At 44.8% G+C, this 27,557-nt stretch overlaps 1 protein-coding gene across 1 annotated transcript in view; it reads right to left on the bottom strand.

Annotated features, from left to right (window-relative positions):
• Positions 1 to 1,581: 1,581 nt before the first annotated feature.
• Positions 1,582 to 27,557, bottom strand: part of LOC143982485 (olfactomedin-4-like) — a 36,576-nt gene continuing 10,600 nt past the window's right edge. Inside the window, exons 3-5 of the mRNA XM_077481241.1 lie at positions 11,312 to 11,524; positions 10,278 to 10,437; positions 1,582 to 2,764 (exon numbers count right to left, since the gene is read on the bottom strand). Coding sequence (XP_077337367.1) covers positions 1,926 to 2,764; positions 10,278 to 10,437; positions 11,312 to 11,524 — 1,212 coding nt within the window. The 3' untranslated portion in view covers positions 1,582 to 1,925. The remainder of the gene's footprint in view (positions 2,765 to 10,277; positions 10,438 to 11,311; positions 11,525 to 27,557) is intronic.

Genomic DNA, 27,557 nt, shown 5'->3' on the forward strand with positions numbered 1-27,557 from the left:
CTGTGATCAGAAGCAGAGATCAGTGACATGTCAAATGTAGCCACCCTCCCACAGTAAGAAACACTCCCCAGGGCACACTTAACACTTAGGCCGCGTACACACGGGCGGACTGTTCGCCCAACTTTGTCCGCTGAACAGGGTTTGCGCGGACAGTCCGCTCGTGTGTGGGGCTTCAGCGGACAGTTTCAGCGGACAGTTGGACGAACAAGGTTTTTCGGAAATTCCGAAAAACTGTCCGCTGAAACCTTGTTTGAGCGAACAGTCCGCCCGTGTGTAGGCTTGTTCGACAAACTAAGTTCCGCGCATGCTCAGAACGGATTTACACGTCGGAAAGTTGCATTGAAGTGTATTGTACGTCGAAATTTTCGTCCCGTCGTACGTGTCGAAACGTCATCGCGCACGGTTTCAGCAAACTGTTCGTTCGTCGTGTGTGGGCTTGTCCGCCCATGCTAAGTTTGAGCGGACTGTCCGCCGAAACTGTTGGACAGACAAAGTTGGGCGAACAGTCCGCCCGTGTGTACGCGGCCTTACACTGCCCCCTGCCAGTGTCATTTACACAGAAATCAGTGCATTTGTATAGCACTGATTGCTGTATAAATGACAATGGTCTCAAAAATGTGTCAAAAATGTCCGATGTGACCGCCATAATGTCGCAGTCATGATAAAAATCACGAATCGCTGCCATTACCAGTAAAAAAAAAAAAATAATAAAAATGCCATAAAACTATCCCATATTTTGTAATCGCTATAACGTTTGCGCAAAAACCAATCAATAAACACTTCTTGTGATTTTCTTTTACCAAAAATATGTAGAAGAATACGTATCGGCCTAAACTGAGGGAAAAAAAATTTTTTTATACATTTTTGGGGTAAATAATAATGCATTTTTTTTCAAAATTGTTGCTCTTTTTTTATTGATAGCGCAAAAAATAAAAACCACAGGGGTGATCAAATACCACCAAAAGAAAGCTCTATTTGTTCAAAAAAAAGGATGTCAATTTTGTTTGGGAGCCACGTCGCACCACCGCACAATTGTCAGTTAAAGCGACACAGTGCAGAATCGCAAAAAGTGCTCTGGTCTTTGGCCAGCAAAATGGTCCGGGGCTTAAGTGGTTAACCACAGGATTTGTGAAAGACGAGGTCATGCAGACACACAAAAGGAAAGTGAACTTAATTAACACAAACACAACATGGCAGTAATAGCAAGTTACATTATCTGGTGCACAAAAAATAAAATAAACACTAATTCCCAGTTTCTGTCTGTTCATTATTGCCACTGTGACCAGACGTGATGGGAAATCTAACAACTGTCCCCAGAATGGGAGAAGAATGGAAATGAACCATTGGGGACACTTATTCAACTGTCTGCTAATAAAGGTGGAATTTCCCCTCACTTTCTGTTGTGCCTCCAGGATAGGAAATGAGATGTAATCTCCCTAATGGGAAGAGAGACAGCAACAACAACCTGACAGAGGTTCTAACCCTATTCCACTCTCTGTAAAGTAGTTACAGAACAGTTTAGTTTCAAACAACTCATTTCATCAGAAAGAAGGGAAAACAAAAATTCACTGACACCATATGTCATGCTCAAGTGTTTATTTAATTACTATTATTCAGTAAGACATTACATAGAATTAATTTATCATTTAATGCCTTTGATTCAGAATAGACATTTAAAGATGAAGATTATACAGTATATTTCCCTTTACAACCACTACAAGTGTTATTCAACAAGCATTCCCCATGTAGTTTAGTTTTCTCAGGACTGTCAGAATCTGGAAATCTTCACACATTGGTACATTTTTGTTATCATTTGTCTGGGGTGATCATGGTTGATGAAAGAAGGTTTCTTACCACGTCTGACACCAACATTTAATATATTGTATTAATTTTATATTGGTTCATCTATTTGATCTGGATAGGGTTTATTTGGAATGCATCATTTTAGATTTGGGTTTGGGTTGTAAAGTGAAAGAAATGTCATAATAGACCATGTAGCCATCATTATACATGTAGAGCCTGTGATCATTACAATTATAGGACAGACTTTGCACTTTCTCTGTTGGCTTATCAAAAACGACACTCAACTTCCCTTCCTCATTAGTTTTTGTATCATACATGTAGAAGAGCTCCTCTTGCTTTGTGCTGATGCCTCGAGTAGCATACAAGACCCCGCACACCATGAAAGCATTGCTGACACCAGGTTTGTACTGGTTGGTGTTCCAGGTCTTCAGTACTGCAAGACTAGTAGCATTAAGTTTGCTTATAATAATATTTCCATGATTCTGCTCACTTGAATAAATGACCCAAAGACCCTCTTCATCAGCTGATAAGTCAATGTCCTGCCAAGGTGCATATGAGTAGGAGAATTTGTTTGTGTATGAGGCGTCAGGGAGAGCCACTCGGGTGAGCAAATTGTGTGCCCGGTCATATTTGCAGATGTTCAAGGTGTTGTAGCAATTATAGTACAACATGTTGTTGTACAGGATCATTCCACCACCTTGACCCCAATCAGTACTTAATGAAAAGTACTTCACTGTGTGACTTCTATAGACTCTCAGATCATTAAATGAAGGGTAGGTATACAGATACTGCATAAGCCTTCCGTCAGTTGCAAGAGGAGCCACCCATTGAAGATTCTGATCAGCGCCTAGTAGTGAATCTCTCCCCCATCCTCCATACAAATTGTTGGCTCCCAACAAGTTTAGTTGGATTAGAAACGGTTCACTGATGTCGTTGATGACTTGCCCATCTCCACAAGTACCTGCAAAAGGAACAGATTCATATAAATGTTCTAACAGGAAAACAAAATGTAAATGCAGTAAAATGTAAGATTTGCGTCAGTCTCAATAATATCTGCAGATAAATCGGTCTGATAAAATGCAAACATTTTATGAATTACCTTGGTTGGCTAATGCCTATGAACAGTGATGCAGAGGAGTGAAAAAGGGGTTGTGGAGTGTTATTGTAAGGCTTCATTCCCACGAGGTGGATCCACTGCCACGGAGTCCGCCTCTGTTCGCCAGCTCATCGGGAGATCTCTCTGTTGATCTTCCCTGAGCCGGCGGATGACAGGTCCCTCTCTGCTCACTGAGCAGGGAGGGGCTTGTCGAGCACCGCTGGTTGCTATGGAGAGATGGGATGAAAACGGACAGCATGTCCGTTTTCATCAGATCTCACCTGACCTGATTCGCCAGGGATGGATGTGAACTTAGGGTCGGACGTAGGATCGGACTGGGTCGGATGTCAGTGGACATGTTACCGCTGACATCTATCGCTCCATAGACTAACATGGAGCACCCGTTCAGGTCCGTGGACAAAACTGACAGGCGGACATGAATGGTCCAACAGTGTGAAAGGGGCCTTAGTCTTCTGTCACTTTTGTATGAATGTCATAAATGTTAATTTGGGAAAACAAGGGAAAACTTCAAATTGTTTTGAAAAAGCATCTTAATACCAGATTTCAGCCTCAAACCCAAGTGGGCTCATGCAAAACCTTTCATTTAAAAAAACAAAACAAAAAAAAAACAAGAGCATTTTTTTAATTTTATTTACATTTTTAAAGCAATATCAGATTGAAAATGACCCATCCACAGGATTTGTGAAAGACAAGATCATGCAGACATACAAAAGGAAAGTGAATATCATTAAAGCAGGAGTAAACTCCCTTTTTTGATTTTACTTATAGGTAAGCCTATAATAGATCTTGCCTATAGGTATAGTAAATATATCCTAAATGTGCACAGTTTAGGAGATATTTACTCGTGAAGCCACCAGTGCATGCTCTTTGAAGAAATGGCATTCAAAACCCTGTGCTGTGAACAGCGACTCCCGTGTGCATGTGCAGGAGTGACGTCGTCGTGACACGTCCAATCAAAGGACCAGAGCCCGCTAGATGGAAGTCCTGTTAGTGGTGACAGCTGCAGGGCTTAATTTTAAGATAATTTTCACATAACGTGCTAGTATGCAATGCATACTAGCACATTATAACATTGCCCTGCAGGAAAAATTGTGTTTTATTTTTTCCCTTTACCAAGTTTTCTACCGTTTTAACATAATCATGTGGCAAAAATGGCAAACCACATTTTCTGGTACCCAAAAAATAAAGTAACAAACTGTATGATAAAAAGGCTGCAAGTAAGGCTACAAGAGGCCATCTTTAAATCTTGGTACTCCAGCAGAATATACAAACTTTTCTTTTGCTCCCTCACAGTTCATTCCGCTGGGAGGGGGGTGCAGAAAGGGAATACTAGGGATAAGGCAAACACCCCCCAGTTCAGTTTTCGGCAGAACACGCAAACAGACCAAAAATTTGTGGGAACACGCGAACCCCGTTAAAGTCTATATACTCGAACGTGAAAATGTAAGTTATTTTCATAAAAACTGTTCAGGGACCTGGGTCCTGCCCCAGGGGACATGAATCAATGCATTTTTTTTTTTTTTAAACGGTAGTTTTTTCAGAAGCAGTGATTTTAATAATACTTAAAGTGAAACAATAAAAGTGAAATATTCCTTTAAATATTGTGCCTGGTTGGTGTCTATAGTATGCCCGTAAAGTGGCAAATTTTTCCCATGTTTAGAACAGTCTCTTCATAAAATGACATTTCTAAAGGAATTCAAGTCAATTAAAACTGCTTGGGGCTGTAATGTAATGTTGCCCCCCTCCCACCCATCACCAGGCCCTTTGGGTCTGGTATGGATATTAAGGTGAACCCTGCACCCAAATTTAAAAAAAAGGCGTGGGGCCCCCAGGCCCTACATACTCTGAACAGCAGCAGTGTATAGGCAGTGCCCGGGTTACAAACAAGATGGGGACTGTAGGTTTGTTCGTAAGATGAAGCTGTTTTTAATTTGGAACAGATACATTTTGTAAGTGTAGCTCCAGCCAAAAAAATCTATTTTTAAGCTTTTTGGATAACATAGGGAAGGGTTATCATCACCCCTGTAACATTTGTTTTGCTGTCTGTGCCCTTGTTCAAAAGATTTCACCTCATTTTCTGTCCTAATGACAATTGGATTTTGAAAATGTTGGGTTGTTAGGGAAACAAGGATTCATGCATCAGTGGAAGAGACACCTTTTCCCCATATTAACTCTTACAGGAGAGAATTTCCCTTCCTAGGAGTAGATTTCCTCTCACTTCCGGTTGTCTCCCTCCGTTTGTAAGTAGGAGTCGTTTGTAAGTCGAATGTTTGAAAAAAGGGGACCGCCTGTATATACTATACGGCCTGCACTATACACTCTGTGGAAAATTGGGCCTTAGGTGTTGATGGTACCAGAACACTGTAAGCCCTCACAGATACTCGTGGTGGGTGCTGGAACGGATCCTGCTGTGAAATATCATATCAAGAATTGTAATTACATGTCCCTGTTAAACAGGGGCAGAAAAATTGGGCCTTAGGCGGTGGTGGTGGTGGCACAACACTGTAAAGCCTCACATATACTTTTGAGTGCAGGAACAGGCCCTACTGTGAAATATTAGATCAAAAATTGTAATTATGTGCCCCTGTTAAACAGGGGCAGAAAAATTGGGCCTTAGGCGGTGGTGGTGGTGGCACAACACTGTGAAGCCTCACAGATACTTTTGTTAAACGCAGGAACAGGCCCTGCTGTGAAATATTGGATCAAAAATTGTAATTACATGCCCCTGTTAAACAGGGGCAGCAAAATTGGGCCTTATGCAGTGGTGGTGGCACAACACTGTAAAGCCTCACAGATACTCTTGTTGAGCGCAGGAACGAGCCCTGCTGTTAAATATTTGATCAAAAAATGTAATTACGTGCCCCTGTTAAACAGGGGCAGAAAAATTGGGCCTTAGGTAGTGGTGGTGGTGCCCTGAACGCAAAATAATCTTATGCGTACACACAATCTGAGATTCCACCAGCAAAACTCCAATGAGAGCTTTTTGTCATAAAATGTGACCGTGTGTACGCTCCATCAGTCTTTTGCTAACAGAATTCCAGCCAGCAAAAGATTGAGAGCATGTTCTCTATTTTTCGGTCGGGAAAAGTTCCTATCCCAAAATGCAATCGTCTGTACAAATTCTGATGCACAAAATTCCTATGCATGCTCGGAAACGATTCGACGCATGCACAGAAGCATTGAATTTCATTTTCTCGGCTCATCGTAGTGTTGTAGGAATTCCATCAGAAAAACCATCCAAGTTTTTTCCGACGGAAAATCCGCTCGTGTGTATAGGGCATTAGAAGCTATCATCATGAAAATTGAGGATGAATAGGATAGTCACTCAGCATAATAGGGTAGTCACTCAGCATATGCAGTCTTCAAGGGATCTCACATGCATAGAAAAATCAATTGGTTACATCAGCATCAGGTGCTTGGTAGCTGTGATCCAAGACTGGTTCATTTTTATGAATGTGAGCCGATCAACAGAGTCTGTGGACAAGCACACTCTGTGATCGGATACAAAGCCTCCAGTAGTACTGAATGTGCGTTCAGAAAGAACGCTGGATGCAGGACAGGCCAGTAGCTCAATTGCATATTGAGCAAGCTCTGGCCAGTGGTCCATCCTCAAGACACAGTAACCTAGTGGATGTTCTGGTGGAAATGTCTCCAAGTCTGATCTTTCCCCTATCTATTCCTGCACCATGGAATTCAGAGGCTGGCGATGGTTGCTGGAACCAATGAGACCTGGGCACTGAGGACTGAAGAATTACCTGAAGGCATCGGTCAGCCGGCCACCTTCTCCACTGCTCTTTCTTTGACGGAACAAAGCCTCAGCAACACGTTGTCCAGCACCAGGAGATTGTAACCTCCCAGGCTCTGGAAATGCATTGCACAAACCTTTCTGCAAGGCCTCCCAAAGATGTTTCATCCTCTGTTCTCTCTGTGAAGGCTGGATAAGTTCTGCAACCTTACCCTTGTAATGTGGATCAAGAAGGGTTGCCAGCCAGTAATGATCCCTCTCCTTGATACCACGAATCCTAGGGTCCTTTCGCAGGCTTTGCAGGATCAGAGAGGCCATGCAGTGTGGGTTTGCAGAGGCTTTCGATGCTGAGTCCTCTGGGTCACTAAGGATCACATGATCCTCAACCACCTCCTCCCAGCTATGTACAACTCCATAGGTTTCTGGGGACTGCAAACGATCCCTTGAAGACTGCTGCTAATGCTTAGTGTTATCCTCCACCTCCATGCTGACACAATCCACCTGCTCCTCCTCTTCTTCTTCCTGTGTGATCTGCGGGCCTGCAGGAATACTAGTATCTGGATAAAGGGGGCCTTGAGAGGTAAGGAAGTCCTCCTCTTCCTTCCGCTGTTCTGCCTCAAGTGCCCTGTCCATTATTCCACAAAGAGTGTGCTCCAACAGAAAGACAAGAAGGACAGTATCACTGATGCATGCACTCTCACTGCTCACCATCCTTGTGGCCTCCTCAAATGGTGACAGGACAGTACATGCATCCTTGATCATTAGCCACTGGCGTGGCAAAATAAGCCAAGCTCCCCTGACTTTGTCCTGGTGCCATACTCACACAGGTACTTATTGTTTGCCCTCTGCTACATGTGTAGCTGCTGCAGCTTTGCCAACATTGAGTTCCACCAGGTGGTCATGTCACAAATGAGGTGGTTCTTGGGCAGATTGCATTCTCTTTGAATGTCAGCCAGCCAAGCATTGGCATTATATGACCAGCGGAAATGACCACAGACTTTTCTGGCCTGCCTCAGGAGATCCTGTAATTCCAGGTACCTGCTCAAGAACTGCTGCACCACCAAATTCAGGATGTGGCTGAAGCTAGCATGGCGTCAACCACCTCTGGGCTTGTCCCTGCAGAGCTGACAGAATCTCTGCCCAGTGTGGCTCCTGTCCCCTAAGCAGACCAACTCAAGCACTGCATCACATCTTTTTGCCTGAGTGCTTGCGTAGCCCCTTGAACGCCTATGGGGCACTGCTGGTTCAAAGGAGAAATCTGCAGAGGAAGAGGCCATAGAGGAAGAAGAAGAGGAGGGGGTGGAGGAGAGTGGCAGAATCATCACTAGCATTTTGGAGGCGTGGTGGCAGAACAAGCTCCAACAAAACTGAACCCTGTCCTGCATCCTTCCCAGGTGACAGCAGAGTTACCCAGTGCATGGTGAAAGAAAGGTAATGTCCCTGTCAATGCCTGCTGGACCATGAGTCAGCAGTAATATGCACCTTACTGCTGACCACCCTGTACAACGAGGCCAAGACATTGCCTTCCACATGCTGGTAGAGAGCCGGAATGGCCTTCTGTGAAAAGAAATGGCATTTGGGAACCTGCCACGGAGGTACCGCACATTCCATAAATTCACAAAAGGGGGCAATTTGGCCAAGCTAGCATTCAGACGCTGAGCATGTGGATGGCTGGGACTGAATTTCTTTTGACGGTTTAGCAACTGGGGTAGGAAAATTTTCTTGCTAAAATTCGATGTTGGTATACTGCCAGCAGATCAGCCGCAAGTACTTGGGACACCTATTTCTATACCTTTATTCCTCTCAGTGCAGGTTTCTGAGAGGACTGGAGGTATAGTGGGGCTGGAGATCCCAGCTGATGAGGAGCAAGGAGAGGTCTGCCTTGTTTTTTGATGTGAGTCTTTTAAGTGCTGTTGCCAACGGACTGCATGGGAGGTCATCATATGTCTGATCAAGCATGTGGTGCCCAAGTGGCTGCTATTTTGGCCACGCTTGATATGCTTCAGACATATGTTGCAAACAGCAATGGTGCGATCTGCGGCACACATGTCAAAAAAGGCCCACACCAAAGAACTTTTCAAAATATGGGGGGAGTCAGCAGTGCCCTGCACCTGCTTAGCTCTGCGGTGTGATGCAATAGGGTGGCTGCCCTTAAGCTGCCCCATGGAGGGATCCTACCTCATTGGAGATGTGCCTCCTCCTCTCTTCTATCAGGCACCCAAGTTGAGTCCGGGACCTCATCATCCCCCCTCCTCATCACTGGAGCAAACTTGGCAGTATGCTGCAGCTAGGGAAACAGGAATGCCAGTTTCTTGACCTTCTTGGGCACCCCCTCTCTCTAGGCTGATGTTTCTCCCTTTCTCAACCTGGGTACCATCATCGGAGCCTTCAAATCTCTGCACATCCTCCTGCAGCATGTACCCGACACTGTTGTCGAATAGTTCAGGGGACGCCTCCGTGCATTATGGTGGGGCTAGGGAAGGAGTGACTGTTGACATGGAGCCGATGGAATAGGCCACTTTGACAGCTGCATTGGCAGGCAAACTACTCTGAGCCTGGGTGACAGAGGATGAGGAAGATGAGGACAGCTTTGTTATCCATTCCACCAACTCTTCTGCATGTTGTGGCTCACTAACTTGGCCAGCTGCAGGAAAAAAGACAAGCGTGCCCCACGTCCACGTGCTGAGACAGTGTAGGGACAGGTTATGCATCTGTCAGGGGAAGTGAATAGCAGTAGGGAAAGGATTCAGACAAGTAGAGACAGGATAGGAACATACTATCCTTCCTAAGAATCCTACCCATTGGGCTCAGTCTGGCCAGGCTGCAATCCACCCTTGGAGACAGACTTTGTTGATGCATCAGAACCTGTTCGACTCTACTTTATTGTACAGAACTGTGACTGTTCCTAGTTGGGTACCACCCTGCAGGGCTGTTTGTATCTTTGAGCCATTCCTTTAATACAAGTTTTGGTAATTGCAACTCAGTGTGTTTACTGCCACCGTGCCACACTGCATCCACCCACATGCATTTAGGGAACTTTTCCAACCTACATAGTTGTGCTCTCCCTGAGAACTACCATAGACATTATACTCTGGTCTTGTATTGTCCCCTGACTTGATCTGGCTAAAAAGTAATCTTGTGTTTATAACAATTATAACTAAAATGCTAGCTGACAGGATATTATGCTCACCTAATTTAATCATTTTTTAAATAATCAACCCAGTACAAGTATTCAGATTTGAAAAATCTGAACTTGTAATATTTATACTTGCTGCAGGACAGCGACTCAAAAAAAAAAAAATGAAGACAGAGGTTCAGCATGACAGCCAGACACTTAGATTTTGTTTAGCTGGAGAGAACAGAAAAGGCAGTTTCAAGGTCTTCATCATTAAAGGTTCTTTTAAAGTGCACCAAAAATGTAATTTAAAATGTGAGAAGGGGCCCATGACTGTTGTGTATTGTTTAAAATGGTTGAATATTATAGATTTGTAAAGCACCAAAAGTTTGATCAGCATTTTACAAAATGGAAGGCAGCGCAGATGGCCCTGCTTGTTAGAGATTACATTCTAAATAACTTTTATTCACTGAAATTCAATCTCTCCTCTAACCTACCAATATCTGGTGAAGGAAGGGAAGGATATTCTGGTTTTGTATGGTTCTTCTCACACTCTTCCAGGCGTTTCTTCAGAGCCTCAATCTCCCGTCTGATCACCACCACATTGTTCCTATCATAGATTTCTAACTGGTTCACCATGATGGAAATGTTGCGAATCTAACAAAGAAAATACAGACAAACCAGTTGAACAAGTTTAAAACTGAAAATTATACTTGTGACTTCTTTCAAATTGGTCACTACCCTACCCTTCTCAATTAAGTGATTGGTGGAAATGTCACTTCTTAAAAGCACACTAATCGAAATTCCAGTCAGTAGATGGCTGTCCCTGCTTGACAGAAGCCGATTGTTGGATCAAATTCTGATTTAACAGTACTGAGTGTCCGATATAGTCACATACTGACAATTCTGACAGTATCTTTCTTTTCTATATTGCAATGATTTTCTATTAACTTGCAATGTTCCTCTAAATTTTGCTAGAATTTTTTAATTTATTTTGCCAATTCCCTTGCAAATCTTCCTTGCACATTCTCTTCTTAAGCTGGCCATACACCTATAGATTATCTGCAGATTTTCTATGGTTCAATGGAAAAAGTGGGAGATTCCTCCAGCCACACAGTTTAGCGAACATGGAGAAATCTGTTGCACTTTTTCCATCTAACCATAGAAAATCTGCAGATAATCTATAGGTGTATGGCCAGCTTTACACATTATAACACTCTCCTGCTCCAGGAGTGTCTAATTACTTTCTGTGCTGGCCCAGAGGGACAGTTCTGAGTCAACTGGTTCTACTGAGATCACAAGATGGTGGTGCCCAGCAGCAGTCTCAGGGCTTTTGGATATCAACAAAAGGAGACTTTAAAATAACATAAACTATGTTAAATGCACATATTTAGGAAGATTTTTGTTGAAATAAAAGGTCTGAGGACATGTTCTCTTTAAGCATTAAGGTAGCATTGCTCTTAGTGAATTGCACAATTTAAAAAAAAGTAAGATCACTACACTACTGTGAGAGTATAAAGTTTTGCCTTACCTCCTGGTAGAGAGTTTCTATTATGACATTGGTGCCATTAAATGACTCTTTCAGCTGCACTATGAGGATCTCCATCTCTTTGATCTCCAACTTGATGAGCTCAAAGTCCAGCTCAGTGTAGGAGAGACCTCCGTTCTCCATGATCTCCACACGTTTGGTCAGGTTCTTCATCTGCTCTATGTACACAGTCAGTGTGCTCTGATAGATGTAGATCTGTAAAGTGAATTCACACCTGTAGTTATTACTGCCAATATACAATAGATTCTGCTGAAAATATATTTGCAAACAAAACCTTTATTTTTTTATTTTTAATAAGGTAGGAAATAATTAGTAGCACTATCAGGATTTTTTGCCATCTGCATCCCATTATAGAGATATGGGCAACAGTATATTGAAAGCCTAAAAATATATTTAAAGTCCAACACTAGTTATTTTTTAAAATTTGGATAGAGTGGGGAAGGGTTAATCTTCTGTCAGGTTGTTTTCTATATCCCCTTTCAATAGGAAATTATGGGAAATCTCCCAAAAAAGAACACACAGCAATACAAATCTAACAGATTTAAACCTTTCTCACTCTAACTAGAACAATATTAAAAATATTGCTTGATGCCCTTTACACATCATTTCTAGAATTAGTATGTGGTCTTCTAGTTGAAGAATGCAGCTCTTGTTTATCATATTGCGGGCTTGTCAATAACATTATGATTTAGTTTTTGAATGTGATTATGTTAATATTTGTAGGTAATAAAGTCCGAGTTCAGCCATGACGATGATCACTATCCTGTGTTATTTTCAGGAGAACATTTGGCATGGGAGGCTACTTTGACCAACTGGCCCTTTCATGCTGGAAATAATGTGGACTAAAGAAAGTTTATCACAAAGCCTGTAAAAATGTATGAAACAGTGAATGGTGGGCAAGGTGAAAGGTTGATGATCCTAAAGTTTTATTGACCCACCTTTCTACATCTTTTAGGGTGAGCTTCCTCTTCGATTTTGGGCAATTAGTTACATGACATCTCAAAGCCTCAATGTTGATAGAATTCCCTCTGGCACATGCTGTGATTACAGTTCTGAACAGGGAACAAGTAGCTACTGTAAATAATGTCCAACTGTAGGTCCCACTCTGACTGAATAGTAAAGTATCTCTACTCAGTAACATTAAGACAATATATCTTATTAGTAGTGACTCGGGAGCAAATTCTCCCTGTTCCCCAGCCCAGAACTCCCCCGCTTATTTTAAATCATACCCAACAGAGAAATGTGCAAAATTGTAATTAAAATGTTTCTACCAGATGTCGAGACCTTCTTATTTTTGTACACTGTTATTTACTAATATTTACAAATGTCTCTATAATCAGTAAAACCATATTTATCTAATTCTTCTCACTTATTCAGTATAGTAAATAAAAAAGCAATAAATATAAATTATATTTTGCTATGTATGACTTTAAAAAGTTGTAAAGTGAACCCTCATCTGTATGCCTTTAAAATTTGAAATTTTGAAGGCAGAAGTTGGATTGAAATCATTAGGTATTTGAACCCGATTTCAAAAGTGTGCAATGCAGAGTATCAAATGATGCTAAATTGTTCATAAATTGAAAGATGAAAAAAAACAAAAACATAGAATTCCTGAAAATAATGTATGCCAATTTTATTTTGGCTACATAGAAGCCTTGACAAGCTCCAACAACAGCAGTGGGAATATGACCCAAAGCAGTATAAACATAAGAAATAGTATGAGTCACATCTCATTTCAAACCGTGTGCCAAAGATACTAAGAGATTACTCACAATCTAGGCCTAGCAGGGGTCAGGAGACTTGGGGCAGCAGAGTAACTAGTGAAGAAGGTACGAGTGCAGAAAACATGAGCCACTCTTTCCAAAAACTAGACCAGAAGTAGTAAATGTTTGTTTAGAGTTTGGCCCTGGCACCTGGCAATAGCTGTCAGCCTGTGCTACTTCTCACTGTAGGACACTGCTGTAAATCACTGACACTCTAGCCTACCACATTTTTCCTACAAGCAGTGACAACCTCATTCTACACTGCCCTTTATGTTAGCCGTGGTAGAGTGGGGGATGCTCAGAAGAGGCTTTTTTTTCTCTTTTTTTTTTACAAGAGACCATTTTTTACAAGATAGCCTTTAGAGGTCCTGTTGCTCCCCCAAAATCTATTTGTCAACCCCCTCCCCCCCCTCCAAAAAAAACATAGAATTTGAATTCTGCTATGGGCATCCGAATGCACCAAATTCAGTCGGAATACGACCGCCTAAATTAAGAGATCAACTGTTCTAGGTACCTAAGTTTACTTGATTTCAGTTTCCCCCTGTATAACAAAGAGTGCTTAAGAGGAGGGAATGCTGACAAGCCAATGTAACATGAGGCAACTTGTAGTGTTTGCTCTGGAATGGGGCTTTTGCATTTAAATGACTGAATCTTTTAGGACTGGACAGAAGTTTGAGATAAAAGTAGTATTGTGAAGAGACATGATCTCAGTGACTCCGGCGCTAATGGAAGTCGTGCTGGAAAGCGATATGAGGAAGAGAGAAATTGGAGGTTTGTGCATCCGAAGCGAAGTGGGGGATCCTAAAGTAACAAAAGCGCTGGATGCCGATCATCGTTATGAGAGTAATAATGTGCATAATGTCCATAAATCACACTTGATAGGGTCAGATTATGTGTCGACGCTTGATAACTTCATCCAACACCACACCATGTGACCAAAATGTGTCTCCACCCCACTGTCTAAACTCACCAGAAAGATTTACCTCACACTCTCGTGTTTTGGCAATCAAGCAGTTAACCACCATAGGATTCAGATGAGTCCATCAGTGCACGTTTCCCAGACTCTAAATAGTGTAATATTGTCAAATTAAATGAAGCATTTATTAAAAAACATAGCCCGATGGTAATATACTCACAAACAGACAAGATAAAATAGCGTTCATATTATGGAGATGCCAAAGATACCCTGTCACAGCGGACATGAGGTATAAGTCATTCCTCCCCTGAGCTGATCGTTCAAAACACTCAGTCACACTCACTTCCGGTGATGCGTGAATGTCACTTCCAGTTGGCGAACAGCCACTTCCCGGCACGTTTTGTCATACTGACTTTGTCCTAGGATTGGCTGTACGGTATGGCAACCATCTTTTTTTTTAATTTAATTACTCTTTATTGAAAAGAATCTTTTCTCTTTTTTTTTTTTTTTTCCTTGATATAACATAGACATAGTTACAAAAAAATGACATATAAAACAACAAAAAATACAAATTCTACCATCATAAAATTTACCAAAATACACAGGTGTAACCGTATAGTAACATACTAATTATCACTAACCCGCCTGCTAAGCCACCCCCCCCCCCAATACCCTATTCTAAGAACACGTGTTGCTGGCGCCGGCCAGACCAATTCAGGCCGACCGGCGGGCGAATGACAGATCACTTCGGGAGCAGTAATAGAGAGCGCCAAAGAGTCCTCAACCTACGCCAAGCCCAAACCAAGTAGGTACTCACTAAGTCTTGTCATCCTCTGTCTCATCCAGGGGGTAGCCAATATCCCTCAACCATGGGTTCCAAAGCGCCCTAAATTTTTTTATATTATTTTGTCTAACAAACATTGTTCGTTCACACCAAATTGTGGAGTTTATGGCGTTTACCCATGCTTGTAATACTGGAGGGCTTTTTGCCTGCCAGTTCAACGCAATTAGTCGCCTGGCTTGGTATAAGCACCTTAGTATAGATATCTTTGTTACGGCAGATATTCTACCCCTTTCCATAATCCCTAGTAGACAAGTCTTAGCTTCTGGTTTTAGGGTGGCGTTAAAAATCCTATTAATTCTATGTACAATTTCTATCCAGTACTGATATAATTTTGGGCATTTCCATACCATATGGAGAAGGTCCCCTAATGCCCCACATCTGGGGCAGTTGCCATTAGATTTTCTATTTATTTTCCACATTTTTTTAGGGGTGTAGTATGCCCTATATATAAAGAGATTATGGGACATACGCTGTGATGGAGAAATAGATACCAGGTTCCCCTGTGCTAAAGTCTCGTCCCATTGCTCTTGCTTAAGTGGTCCCAGATCTGCCGCCCATCCCCTTCTACTCTTATCGGGTCCCTCTCCTTTCAACACTTTATCCTTGAGTTTTATATATAGCCTAGAGATCTGGCCCTTTGTTTACCTTCGTTCAAGGAGTTCCTGAAGTAGGGGGGACTTTGTCCTTTCAATAGTAAGTGTGCTATACTGTGCTTGTATCCCGTGCCTCACTTGCAGGTATGTGTAGAACGTTTTATTCGAAATGCCAAATTCCTGCCGAAGGGCTTTAAAAGATTTCATAGAATTCCCTTGGTAGAGATGGACTAGCCTGCTAATCCCTCTTCTCTCCCACTCCAGTGGTTTACCTATACTGTTTAATTCAGCCAAGTCTCCGTTGTTCCATAGGGGTGTATACTCAGTTACTCCTTCATAGTCTAGGAGTTGCTTGACTGTCTGCCATACCTTCCTCGCCAATACGTTGGTAGGGCATTTGCATGCAAATGAGTTGGCCTCCAAAACTTCAGCTAATGTTTTATGATGTGCTTTGTCGATCATCAATTTATGGTTTGGGCTACCACCTCCTTCAAGCCCAGCCCCGGTAAAATGCTGGAGCTGGGCTGACAGAAAGTATGTTCTTGGATGTGGTATCGCTACTCCTCCTTTTCCTGCAGACAACTGCAGTGTCTGCAAGCGAATACGAGGCTGTCTCTTCCCCCATATTAATTCACGAATCAGTACCTCCAATCTGGTAAACCACTTCTGGTTGATCCAGATTGGGGAATTATGGAGAATATATAAAATCTGTGGCTGCCAAATCATTTTAACTAAGTTACAGCGGCCTGCCACAGACAGAGGGAGGCGACACCAGCTGTTGACCTTTTGTTCCAGCTTCGCCAGTAATGGTACCAAGTTCTCCACGACATACTGATTTATATCTCTAGAAATGCAAATACCCAGATATTTTAGCTTAGGCACCACTTCTAATCCCAAAACTGACGATGACATTAGATCTCCCGTTCCCGACAGTGGCATAAGGGCTGATTTGCTCCAGTTGATGACCAGGCCTGATTGTTGCCCAAATTCCTCCATCAGCTGCACTATGTTGATCAGAGTAGAGCCCGTGTCACCAATAAAAAACAAAACGTCATCTGCGAATAGGGCCACTTTCTCCTCCTCCGGTCCACGCCGGAACCCCTGGATGTCCGGGCGCGATCTCGCCAGCACTGCCAGGAGCTCCATAGCCAGCACGAACAGGAGGGGAGAAAGCGGACACCCCTGTCTCGTACCTCTTTCTAAATAAAATGTATCGGAAAATCTAGTCCCCATTTTAATCTTTGCCCTAGGTCCCCCATAGAGTAACTTTACCCATTGGATAAATAACGGGCCAAAGCCGAAACATTCCAGTACACCCCAGAGGTAACCCCACTCCAGGCTGTCAAAGGCTTTAGTAGCATCCAGGGCCAATATGGCACCTGGGCTTTCATTATCTCTGGGTATTTGTAAATTTAAGAAGACCCTCCTAATGTTAGTGCTAGTTGTTCTGCCCGGGATAAACCCGGACTGATCTGGGTGTATTAACTTATGAATATAGTTATTTAAGCAAGTTGCTAGGGCCTTGGCTAAAATTTTTACGTCTGAACATAGCAGGGATATCGGCCGATATGACGAGACCTCTTGTTGATCCTTCCCCTCCTTTAAAATTAGTGTAATATTGGCCTCTAGCATTGAGGCAGGAAGCTTTCCCGCTTCTAGTGCGTGATTTAATGTCTCCAGCAGTGCCGGCATCAGCTGTTCGCTATAGCGTTTATAAACTTCTACTGGAAGCCCATCAGGGCCAGGTGATTTATAGTTAGGCATACTAATCATCGCACTTTTTAATTCTTCCAACGTAAGTGGGAGATACAGATTCAGTTTATCCTGATCTGAAAGCATGGGAATCGCTGCTTGATGTAAAAAATTAATGGCCAGATGTCTGTGTTCCTGTGTAGTTGATTTATATAGATTTCTGTAATAATCGCTAAGTACCTTCATAATCTCAGGGGGTCTGGAGACAAGGTCTCCATTCTGTGTTTTAATTGCTTGTATTACTGTGGAGAGACCATTCGATTGTACTAATAAGGAAAGAACTCGGCCCACCCTTTCTCCTTCACCAAAATAATATTGACGTTGGAAGATGCGCTGGTTTTCTGCCTTCTTTAAGAGGGCCATTCTATATATCTGCTGGCAGTCCACCCAGGCCTGTTGCTTCCCTGGCGTTGGGTCCTCCACAAACACTCTCTCAGCCTGAATAACATCATTTCTAATTCCTTCCTCTTGCTCTCGAGCTTCCTTTTTAGATATTGCAATTTTTTGTATAAGTATTCCTCTGAGAAAGGCTTTTAGGGAGTCCCAAACAAAACCGGGCGCCGCTGTCCCTCTATTGATTTGGAGAAATTCCCCTATCTGTGTCCCTAAGAGGTTGGAGCTATCAATTAGCTCCAGCCAAGCAGGGTTTATTTTCCACTCTCTCTGTGGGGCACTCTCTCCCGTACTCAAGGTTATAACTAAGGGGGAATGATCTGAAATCCCGTGTGCCCCATATTCTATATCTACCACCAGCCCTGATGCCTCTTTATTTCCCAAACCCATATCTATTCTCGATAACGTCTGGTGGGTACTAGAGAAGCAAGAGTACTGCCTGTCCTCGGGGTGTCGTGTTCGCCAAATATCCCTTAATCCAGCTTCTAGTAGGAATTCGTGTAGCCGGCTAGTTCTGTTCCCCCCTGGGCAAGGAAATCTGTCCAGGCTCTTATCTATAGTTTCATTAAAATCTCCGGCTATTATCCATGAGGCACCTGGTTTACCCAAGCTGAACATAAGGAATTTGTACATAACCTCTAGCTTGAAGGGGGGAGGTATATAAATATTGGCCAAGACATATTCTTGCCCATCAATCAGACAGTGCAGAAAAACAAATCTCCCCTCCCCATCGATCTGGGACTCTTTACATAAAAAATCTGTACCCTTCCAGACTAGCACACTCACGCCGCGAGAGTATGATGAATAAAAAGAGTGATAGTGTGCCTGAAAATTCCGGTTGTGTAGATGGGGGGCCGTAGTTGGAGTTAGATGGGTTTCCTGTAGGAAAACCAAACCAGGTCCCTTCCTCTCCATCTCCAACATAATGGACCCCCTCTTCTTAGGATCTCCCAGGCCCCTCACATTCCATGAGATTATATTCCACCTACTAATTGGTTCCAGTAGTTACTATATCCATGTAATGGGGGGGGTGAGGGGGGAGGGAGCCGCTTCCTCCCCCCAACGCCACCCCCCATCTCAACCTGCTCCCCCTCACCACCCTAATGTCAACAGCACGTGTTCGAAAACTCACCCCCCTCCCCCCCAACCCTGCCCATCAGAGCGACCCCTTGGGGTCTCGACTGTAGCTGGTATGATCTTACCCCATTCAAAAATACCCGTGCTCCCCACCCCCCCCAGACAATCCTACCATACCCATTTAACATAGAGTCAAGGTGGAATTATAATCCCTCCATGACACCAGTTATGTCCCGAAGGAGAGAAAAAAAAAAAAAAAAGGGGGGGGGGGGAGAGATGCCGATAAGGCTTCAAGAGCTCAATGGTTATAATAATATATACCCCCAAAATATAACCATATCCCCACTACTCCCACCCCCCCCCCCCTCGAGTCTCACCCTCCCAGCTCCACTATAGAACCTCGTTTGCCACATCCAGTGTAAAATGATATAATATTTAATTTATCCTGATAGTGTCATAGTGCTCCATAACCCATAGTGCTTACCCAATCCCTACGCCATTTATTATATCGTTATCCCTCTTCTCTCGAATAGCAGGCAGTGACATTATACCTTCCCCTCTTGTTCGTTAACATAAATTCATAAACAAAATATTACTAATAATATTTATACTCAATTTTTGTATGCATTCCCTCACACCCCCCCCCCTCCCCGCCCTCGCACCCCAGCTGTGGCTGCGCCTTACATATACTTATACACAGTGTGATTCACCATATAATACGCAATAACCCGTGATGCATTGATCCCCATTCCTATTGATACATTATAACCCCCTACTCATCCCCCTCCCTTCCCCACCTCATCAACCATTGATAACATGTGGCAAAAACAGTACAGAGCAAAGCAGAACAACCAAAGCCCAAGGAAAAAAAAAAAAAAAAAAAGGGGGGGACCCACCCCTGCCCCCCTCCAGGAGCTGATACAAAAGATAATACACAGTGACTCTAGGTACCACTAAAGAGACCCTTTATGTTCCTCCAGCCAGTTCATCGCCTCCATTGGAGAGCTAAAAAATAGTGTTGAGACCAAGGCGGACACCCGGAGTTGGGCTGGATACAGTAAAGCCCCGTACACACGAGCGGACTTTTCGACATCCAAAGTCTGACGGACTGAGTCCGTCAGACTATTCGATCGTGTGTGGGCTGCAACGGACTTTAGCTCCGCTAAAGTCTGACGGACTTTAGAAATGAAGCATGCTTTAAATTTTCCCGACGGAACTCCGCCGGACCCGGTCCCTTCGAAAAATTCGCTCGTGTGTGTGCTACTCCGACGGACTAAGACCGACGCTAGGGCAGCTATTGGCTACTGTCTATGAACTTCCTACGTCGAATCCAGTCGTACGTCATCACGTTCGACTCCGTCTGAGTTTAGTGTGATGGTGTGTGTCCAAGTCCGTTCGGTCGAAAAATCCGCCAGAACTCCGTCGGAACTCCAGCGGAACTCCGTTGGAGGTTTGTCAGACTTAATTCCTCTCGTGTGTACGCGGCATAAGGCGTAGGTTATCTTGTACTTTTGCAGGGTACGCTTAACAGGTACAAACTCCGCTCTCTGTTTCTGCAAGTCCGATGAAAAATCTGGGTAAAATGACACTCTAGTCCCTCTATAGAAGATGTCTCCCAATCCCCTAACTCTCTGCATCAAAATCATTCGATCGTTATAATTAATAAATTTCAGTGTCATTGGCCTGCAGCGTCCCTCTGCTAGATACGATCTAGCAGGGACTCTGTAGGCTTTTTCAATGCAAGAGAGCGAAGAGAAGGAGACACCTCCCAATAATTCCTTAAACCAGTTCTCCAAAAAGATTATAGGGTTAGAGCCCTCGCTTCCCTCTGGAAGGCCAATTAGTCGCACGTTATTCCTGCGACTTTTGTTGTCCATGTCGTCAATTTTAGATGCTTGTGCGAAAATTTGTTTCCGGAGCGCAACAATTTTTTCCTGCAGGGGGGGTAGTTCGTCTTCCACCATACTTATTCTTCCCTCTAAGGCATTTGTTCTATCAATGGTATTGCTTAATAATTGGCTCACAGAGTGCAGTTCATTTTGAATATTTTTTAATTGGCTGTCAAGACCCGAGATAGAAGTTTTACACTCGTTAACCACCGACAGAATCTCTCGTAGGGTAGGCTCACCACCCCCTGCAGGTTTTTGGGATTTATTATTCTCCCCTTGAGGTGGCTCGCCGCCCCCCCCTCCAGGAGGTAAAGATAAAGTACCAGGGTCTATTGCCACATTACCCGCACTTCTCCTATCCCCCAGTGTCCCCTAGGTTTTAGGCTGGCCTGCTGGTGGGTGAAGTTGTGTTTTCCTGCCTGGTGAAGTCGCATGTGCAAAACGTTCAAGTTTTGAGGCCGCAGAGGCTTGGTGTAATTTTTCCTTGGCAGCACATGTCTTTTGGTTCCCCTCCCCTTGTGACATGTCCTCCACAGCTCTTTTACTGAGCATAGTAGTACTTAAAAAAAAAAAAAAAGGGAAAAGACCTTGAACCAATGGAAAGTAACGTATCTCCCCAAAACTTTCCAGCAGAGGAGATACACTTGTTACACTTGTTGCTAAAGGCACTTGGGGAGGAAAAGAAAGAAAAAGCTGCTAGACAATAAGTCCCGCAATACCAGGGAAGCATACACCAATTGTTGTGTGGAACCAAAGTCTTACCAACTAGCAGTACATCCAAAAGCAGTAGGGGGGGGGGGGGGGACAAGCATTCCGTCAGGGCAAGGAGCACCAATATGCTGCCGCGCTAGCAAATTTTTACAAGCTTGCAGTCACCATCCTCAGGGCTCTTAAACATGCAGATTTTGTCCGAGTTTTTCCTTCTCTCTTTTTTCTTTCCTTTTCTCTCTCTTCCCCCTTCTCTGTCTTCCCTTTAATAACTTCCAGCAAGCCCTGCTGGGCTTTACAGCATACTCAGCATACACAGCATACCTCAAGGTGCCTCAAAGCTCTAGGGACTCTAGGGAAAGCAGTTCCGTTTATCAAAAACCCGGTGATATACTCTACCGGGTTCCAACGATAGTGGCGTCCCGGTCCGAGTCAATCGCGGGACCTCCTTGCTGTATCCTCGTGCGGCGTCGGATGAAAGCGTTCGGACCTCCTTGCTGTATCCTCGCGCGGCGTCGGATGAAAGCGTTCGGATCCCCTCTCCAAGATCTCGCGATAACCCGAGCCTGCCATGAGACCGCTATTTGGGTAGTCTCGGCGGCTCTCGGCACTTTCCCGGCTTTTCCGACGGTCTCAGCAGGCAGGGAGGGAGGAGGTGGCATACGATCTCAAAGCGAAGCCTCATCGGAGGAAGATAGCTCAGATACCTCGGATCTCAGGGCGGAGGCAGGGAGCACGGGCATTGCTCACACTCTCACTCACTCACTCCCACCTCTATCCGGCCACACCCCCCCAACCAGAAAGATGGCAACCATCTTTAAATACACCCACTTATGCGAATGACAGGAAATTGGGTGGGTGTTGTGTGCCTCCAGCACAGTATACATCTGTAGCTACCCTTTATTGCTGGTGTTCTCTAATACAGGCATCTGAAGAAGTTAAAATGGGTGATGTGTGCCTCCAGCACAGTATACACCTGTAGCTACCCTTTATTGCTGGTGTTCTCTAATACAGACATCTGCAGCAGTTAAATTGGATGTTGTGTGCCTCCAGCACAATATACACCTGAAGCTACCCTTTATTACTGGTGTTCTGTAATACAGGCATCTGCAGCATTTACAGTGGATGTTGTGTGCCTCCTGCCAAGTATACACTACCCAGTTACTGGTTTTCCCATCTCCCTGCGGGCCATTACTATGTCTGGACGGCCAACAAGGAGAGGCAGACAGTTACGAGCCAATAAAAGAGGGCAAGCAGGCTCTGTGCCTAGAAACAACAGTGCTGGTCGTGGACACGGTGCATCGTCATCAGCACGTGGCCATGGGACGTGCTTGTCCTTATTTTCGGCAGCTGGATGTGTTGAGCCGCATCATGCCGAAGACTTGGTAGAGTGGATGACCAAGCCCTCCTCATCCTCCTCACTCTCTCTCACCCAGGCTCAGGGTACTAGCAAAGCAGCTGCCAACGCGTCCTCTTCCCTCATCTCAATGTGATCAGTCACTCCTTACCCACCATGTGCTCCTGAGGAGTCCCCTGAACTGTTTGAGCACAGTGTTGGGTACATGCTCCAGGAGGATGCCCAGTGTTTTGAAGGCTCTGATGATGATACCCAGCTAGAGGAAGGCAGTAGCGTGAGCGCAGAGAGAGGGGATGCTCAAGAAGGACAGCAATCTGGCAGTCATGTTCCACCAGCTGCAGCATACTGCCAGGTTTGCTCCAGTGATGAAGAGGGAGGGGATGATGAGGTCACTGATTCCACGTGGGTGCCTGATAGGAGAGAGGAGAAGGAGAAGGCACATCTCCAAAGAGGCAGGATGCCCTCCGGGGGCCAGCTTAGGGGCAGCACACTGACTGAATTACACCTCAGAGCTCCGCCTGTGCAGGGAGCTGCCTCTGCGCGTTATTCAAAAAGTTCATTGGTGTGGGCCTTTTTTGAGACGAGTGCATCAGATCGCAACGCTGCTATTTGCAACATATGTCTAAAGCGTATCTCGCATGGCCAAAACATCAGCCACTTGGGCACCAAATGCTTGACCAGACATATGTTGACCTGACATGCAGCTCATTGGCAAGCGTACCTTAGAGACCCACACCAAAGAACAAAGCGGACCTCTCCTTGCTCCTCATCAGCTGGGATCTCCAACCCCACTAGACCTTCAGTCCTCTCTGAAACCTGCACTGAGAGGAATCAAGGTGTAGAATTAGGTGTGTCACAGCCAAGTACTTGCGGGCACTCTGCTAGCAGTAGACTGTCTGATGGTAGCAGACAAATTTCCCTGCCCCAGCTGCTGGACCGTCAAAAGAAGTTCACTCCCAGCCATCCACATGCCCAGCGATTGAATGCTAGCTTGGCTAAATTGCTAGCCCTTCCACTGCTGCCTTTTCAGTTGGTAGACTCGGTCCCCTTCCGTGAGTTTGTGCAATGTGCGGTTCCTCAGTGGCAGGTAACTAAACGCCACTTTTCTCACAGAAGGCGATTCTGACTCTCTACTGACATATGGAAGGCAATGTCCATGACTCGCTGGACAGGCTGGTCAGCGGTAAGTTGCATATTCATGGTCCAGCAGGCATGGACAGGGACGTTACCTATCTTTCACGGCCCATTGGGTCACTCTTTTGGCAGCTGGGAAGGATGCAGAACAAGGTGCAGTAGTGTTGGAGGTTGTTCCACCACCACGCCTCCAAAATGCTACTACTGGTTGTGACACACCTCTCTCCTCCACCCCCTCCTCTTCTTCTTCCTCCATGGCCTCTTCCAGTGCTTTGTCCTCTGAACCAGCGGTGCTCCGTAGGCGTTTAAGGGGCTACACAAGTACACAGGCAAAAAGATGCCATGCCGTGCTTGCGCTGGTTTGTTTGGGGGACAGGAGCCACACTGGGGCAGATATTTTGTCAGGTCTGCAGGGGCAGGCCGAGAGGTGGTTGACGCCACGCCAGCTTAAGCCAGGAATGGTGGTTTGCGACAATGGCACCAACCTCCTCTCCGCCCTCCGGCAGGAAAAACTGACCCATGTGCCCTCTGTGGCTCACGTCCTTAACTTGGTGGTGCAGCGGTTCTTGGGCAGGTACCCGGGCTTACAGGATGTCCTGAGGCAGGCCAGGAAAGTCTGTGTGCATTTCCGCCAATCATTTAATGCCAGTGCTCGGCTGGCTAAGCTCCAAAAGGAGTTGAACCTGCCCAAGAACTGTCTTATATGTGACATGCCCACCAGGTGGAACTAAACGATGGCCATGCTGCAGCGGCTGCACACACAGCAGAGGGCCATTAATGAGTACCTGTGCGACTACAGCACCAGGACAGGGTCAGGGAAGCTCATTTTTTTCACCACGCCAGTGGGGCATGATCAGGGATGCATGCACTGTTCTGTCACCATTTGAGGAGGCCACAAGAATGGTGAGCAGTGACAGTGCATGCATCAGTGACACTGTACCTCTTGTCCACCTCTTGGAGCATACGCTGCGTGGAATAATGGACAGGGCACTTGAGGCAGAACAGAGGCAGGAAGAGGAGGACTTCCTTGCCTCTCAAGGCCCCCTTTATCCAGACAGTGTTGCTGCTGTCCCACCCATCACACAGGAAGAGTAGGAGGAGGAGGAGGATTGTGTCAGCATGGAGGTGGAGCCTGGCACTCATCATCAGCAGCAACAGTCTTTTAGGGATGATTTACAGTCCCAAGAAACCTGTGGACTTCTACGTGGCTGGGAGGAGGTGGCTGCGGATTATGTTGTCCTTAGTGACCCAAAGGACTCTGGACCGAATGCCTCAGCTAACCTAAGCTGCGGGGCCTCCCTGATCCTGCAAAGCCTGCAGATGGATCCTTGTATTCTTTGTATCAAGGAGAGGGACCATTACTGGCTGGCCACTCTCCTTAATCTACGGTACAAGGGTAAGGTTGTGTACCTTATCTTGCTGTCGCAGAGGGAGCAGAGGATGAGACATCTCCGGGAGGCCTTGCAGAAAGGTCTGTGCGACGCGTTCCCAGAGACTGGGAGGTTACAAACTCCTGGTCCTGTACAACGTGTTGCTGAGGCTTCGGTCAGTCACATAAGGAGCGGTGGAGAAGGTGGCCATCTGACCGATGCGTTCAGACAATTTTTTAGTCTGCAGCCCCAAGGTATGATCGGTTCCAGCAACCATCGCCAGTGTCTGATTTACATGGAAAAAATATAGGGGGGGGGCGGAAAGAGGTCACAGACCTCTGGACTTTACCGGTATCAAGTAGACTAATAAATTACAATGGTGGTGATGAAGCAAATAAACAATAATATTAACCACTTACTTACTGGGCACTTAAACACCCTTCCTGCCCAGACCAATTTTCAGCTTTCGGTGCTCTCACAGTTTGAATGACTCAGGCCGCGTACACACGCGCGGACTGTTCGCCCAACTTTGTCCGTCCAACAGTTTCGGCGGACAGTCCGCTCAAACTTAGCATGGGCGGACAAGCCCACACACGACGAACGAACAGTTTGCTGAAACCGTGCGCGATGACGTTTCGACACGTACGACGGGACGAAAATTTCAACGTACAATACACTTCAATGCAACTTTCCGACGTGGAAATCCGTTCTGAGCATGCGCGGGACTTAGTTTGTCGAACAAGCCTACACACGGGCGGACTGTTCGCTCAAACAAGGTTTCAGCGGACAGTTTTTCGGAATTTCCGAAAAACCTTGTTCGTCCAACTGTCCGCTGAAACTGTCCGCTGAAGCCCCACACACAAGCGGACTGTCCGCGCAAACCCTGTTCAGCGGACAAAGTTGGGCGAACAGTCCGCCCGTGTGTACGCGGCCTTAGTCATGCAACACTGTACCCAAATTAATTTTTTGTCTTTTTTTTCCTACAAATAGAGATTTCTTTTGGTGGTATTTGATCACCTCTGGGGTTTTTATTTTTTGCGCTATAAATGAAAAAAGACCGAAAACTTTGAAAAAAATGCATATTTCTTTGTTTCTGTGACAAAATTATGCAAATTATTAATTTCTCGTCATAAATTTTGGCCACTATTTATACTGCTACATGTCTTTGGTAAAAATAACCCAAATTAGTGGATATTATTTGGTCTTTGAGAAAGTTAGAAAGTCCACAAGCTGTGGTGCGAATCGCACAAAATTGATCCCATCTGATGTACTGGTGGACTATCTCACTTCTTGCGACCCGAACAAGTCAGGAAAATACAAATACCCCCCCAAATGACCCCTTTTTGGAAAGTAGACATTCCAAGGTATTTAGTAAGATGCATGGTGAGCTTTTTGATGTTGTAATTTTTTCCCACAATTCTTTGCAAAATTAAGATTTTTTTATTTTAATTTTTTTTTCCAGAAAATTGTCATTGTAATAGGTTATTTCTCTCACGTGGCATGTGTATACCACAAATGACACCCCCCAAAAAATTCTGCTACTCCTCCTGAGTATTACAATACCACATGTTTGGGACTTTTTCACAGCCTGGCCACATAGAGAGGCCCAACATGCAGGGAGCACGTCACGTGTTCTAGGAGCATAAATTACACATCTAACTTGTTGACTATCTATTACACTTTTGAAGGCCCTGGAGCACCAGGACAATGACAAGTGACACTGATGACAAATGGCACTGATACGTGGCAATGATGACACTTATACGTGGCACTGATGACAGATGGCACTAATATGGGGCACTGATAACAGATGGCACTTATACATGGCACTGATGACAGATGGCACTAATACGTGGCATTGATGACAGATGGCACTAATACGTGGCACTAATACGTGGCACCGATGACAGATGGCACTAATACATGGCACCGATGACACGTGACACTGATGACAGATGGCACTGATAAGTAGCATTGATGACACGTGACACTGACAACAGATAGCACGTGACACTGACAGGTGGCACTGATGACAAATGGCACTGATACGTGGCACTGATGACAGATGGCGCTAATATGTGGCACTGATGACAGATGGCACTATGTGGCACTGATGAGACATGGCACTTATACGTGGCACTGATGACAAATGGCACTGACAACAAGTAGCACTGGGGACAGATAGCACTAACAGGTGGCACTGGGGATAGATAGCACTAACAGGTGGCACTGGGGACAGGTAGCACTGGGGAGGATGGCACTGGGGAGGATGGCACTGGGTGAGGATGGCACTGAGGAGGATGGTACTGGGGCTAATCTGAGGCTGTTCTTTACTAGTGATTTTGCTATCTTGCTTTTAGCATTTTTTCTTTGGTTCCAATTTTTGGATCTTTAACATTCCATATAATATTTGAAGTGAGATCTGGCTTTCC

This window comes from Lithobates pipiens, unplaced genomic scaffold (assembly GCF_037356315.1).
Source record: "Lithobates pipiens isolate NorthernLeopardFrog02 unplaced genomic scaffold, aLitPip1_a1.2 Scaffold_1, whole genome shotgun sequence".
NCBI classification, from domain to species: Eukaryota; Metazoa; Chordata; class Amphibia; order Anura; family Ranidae; genus Lithobates; species Lithobates pipiens.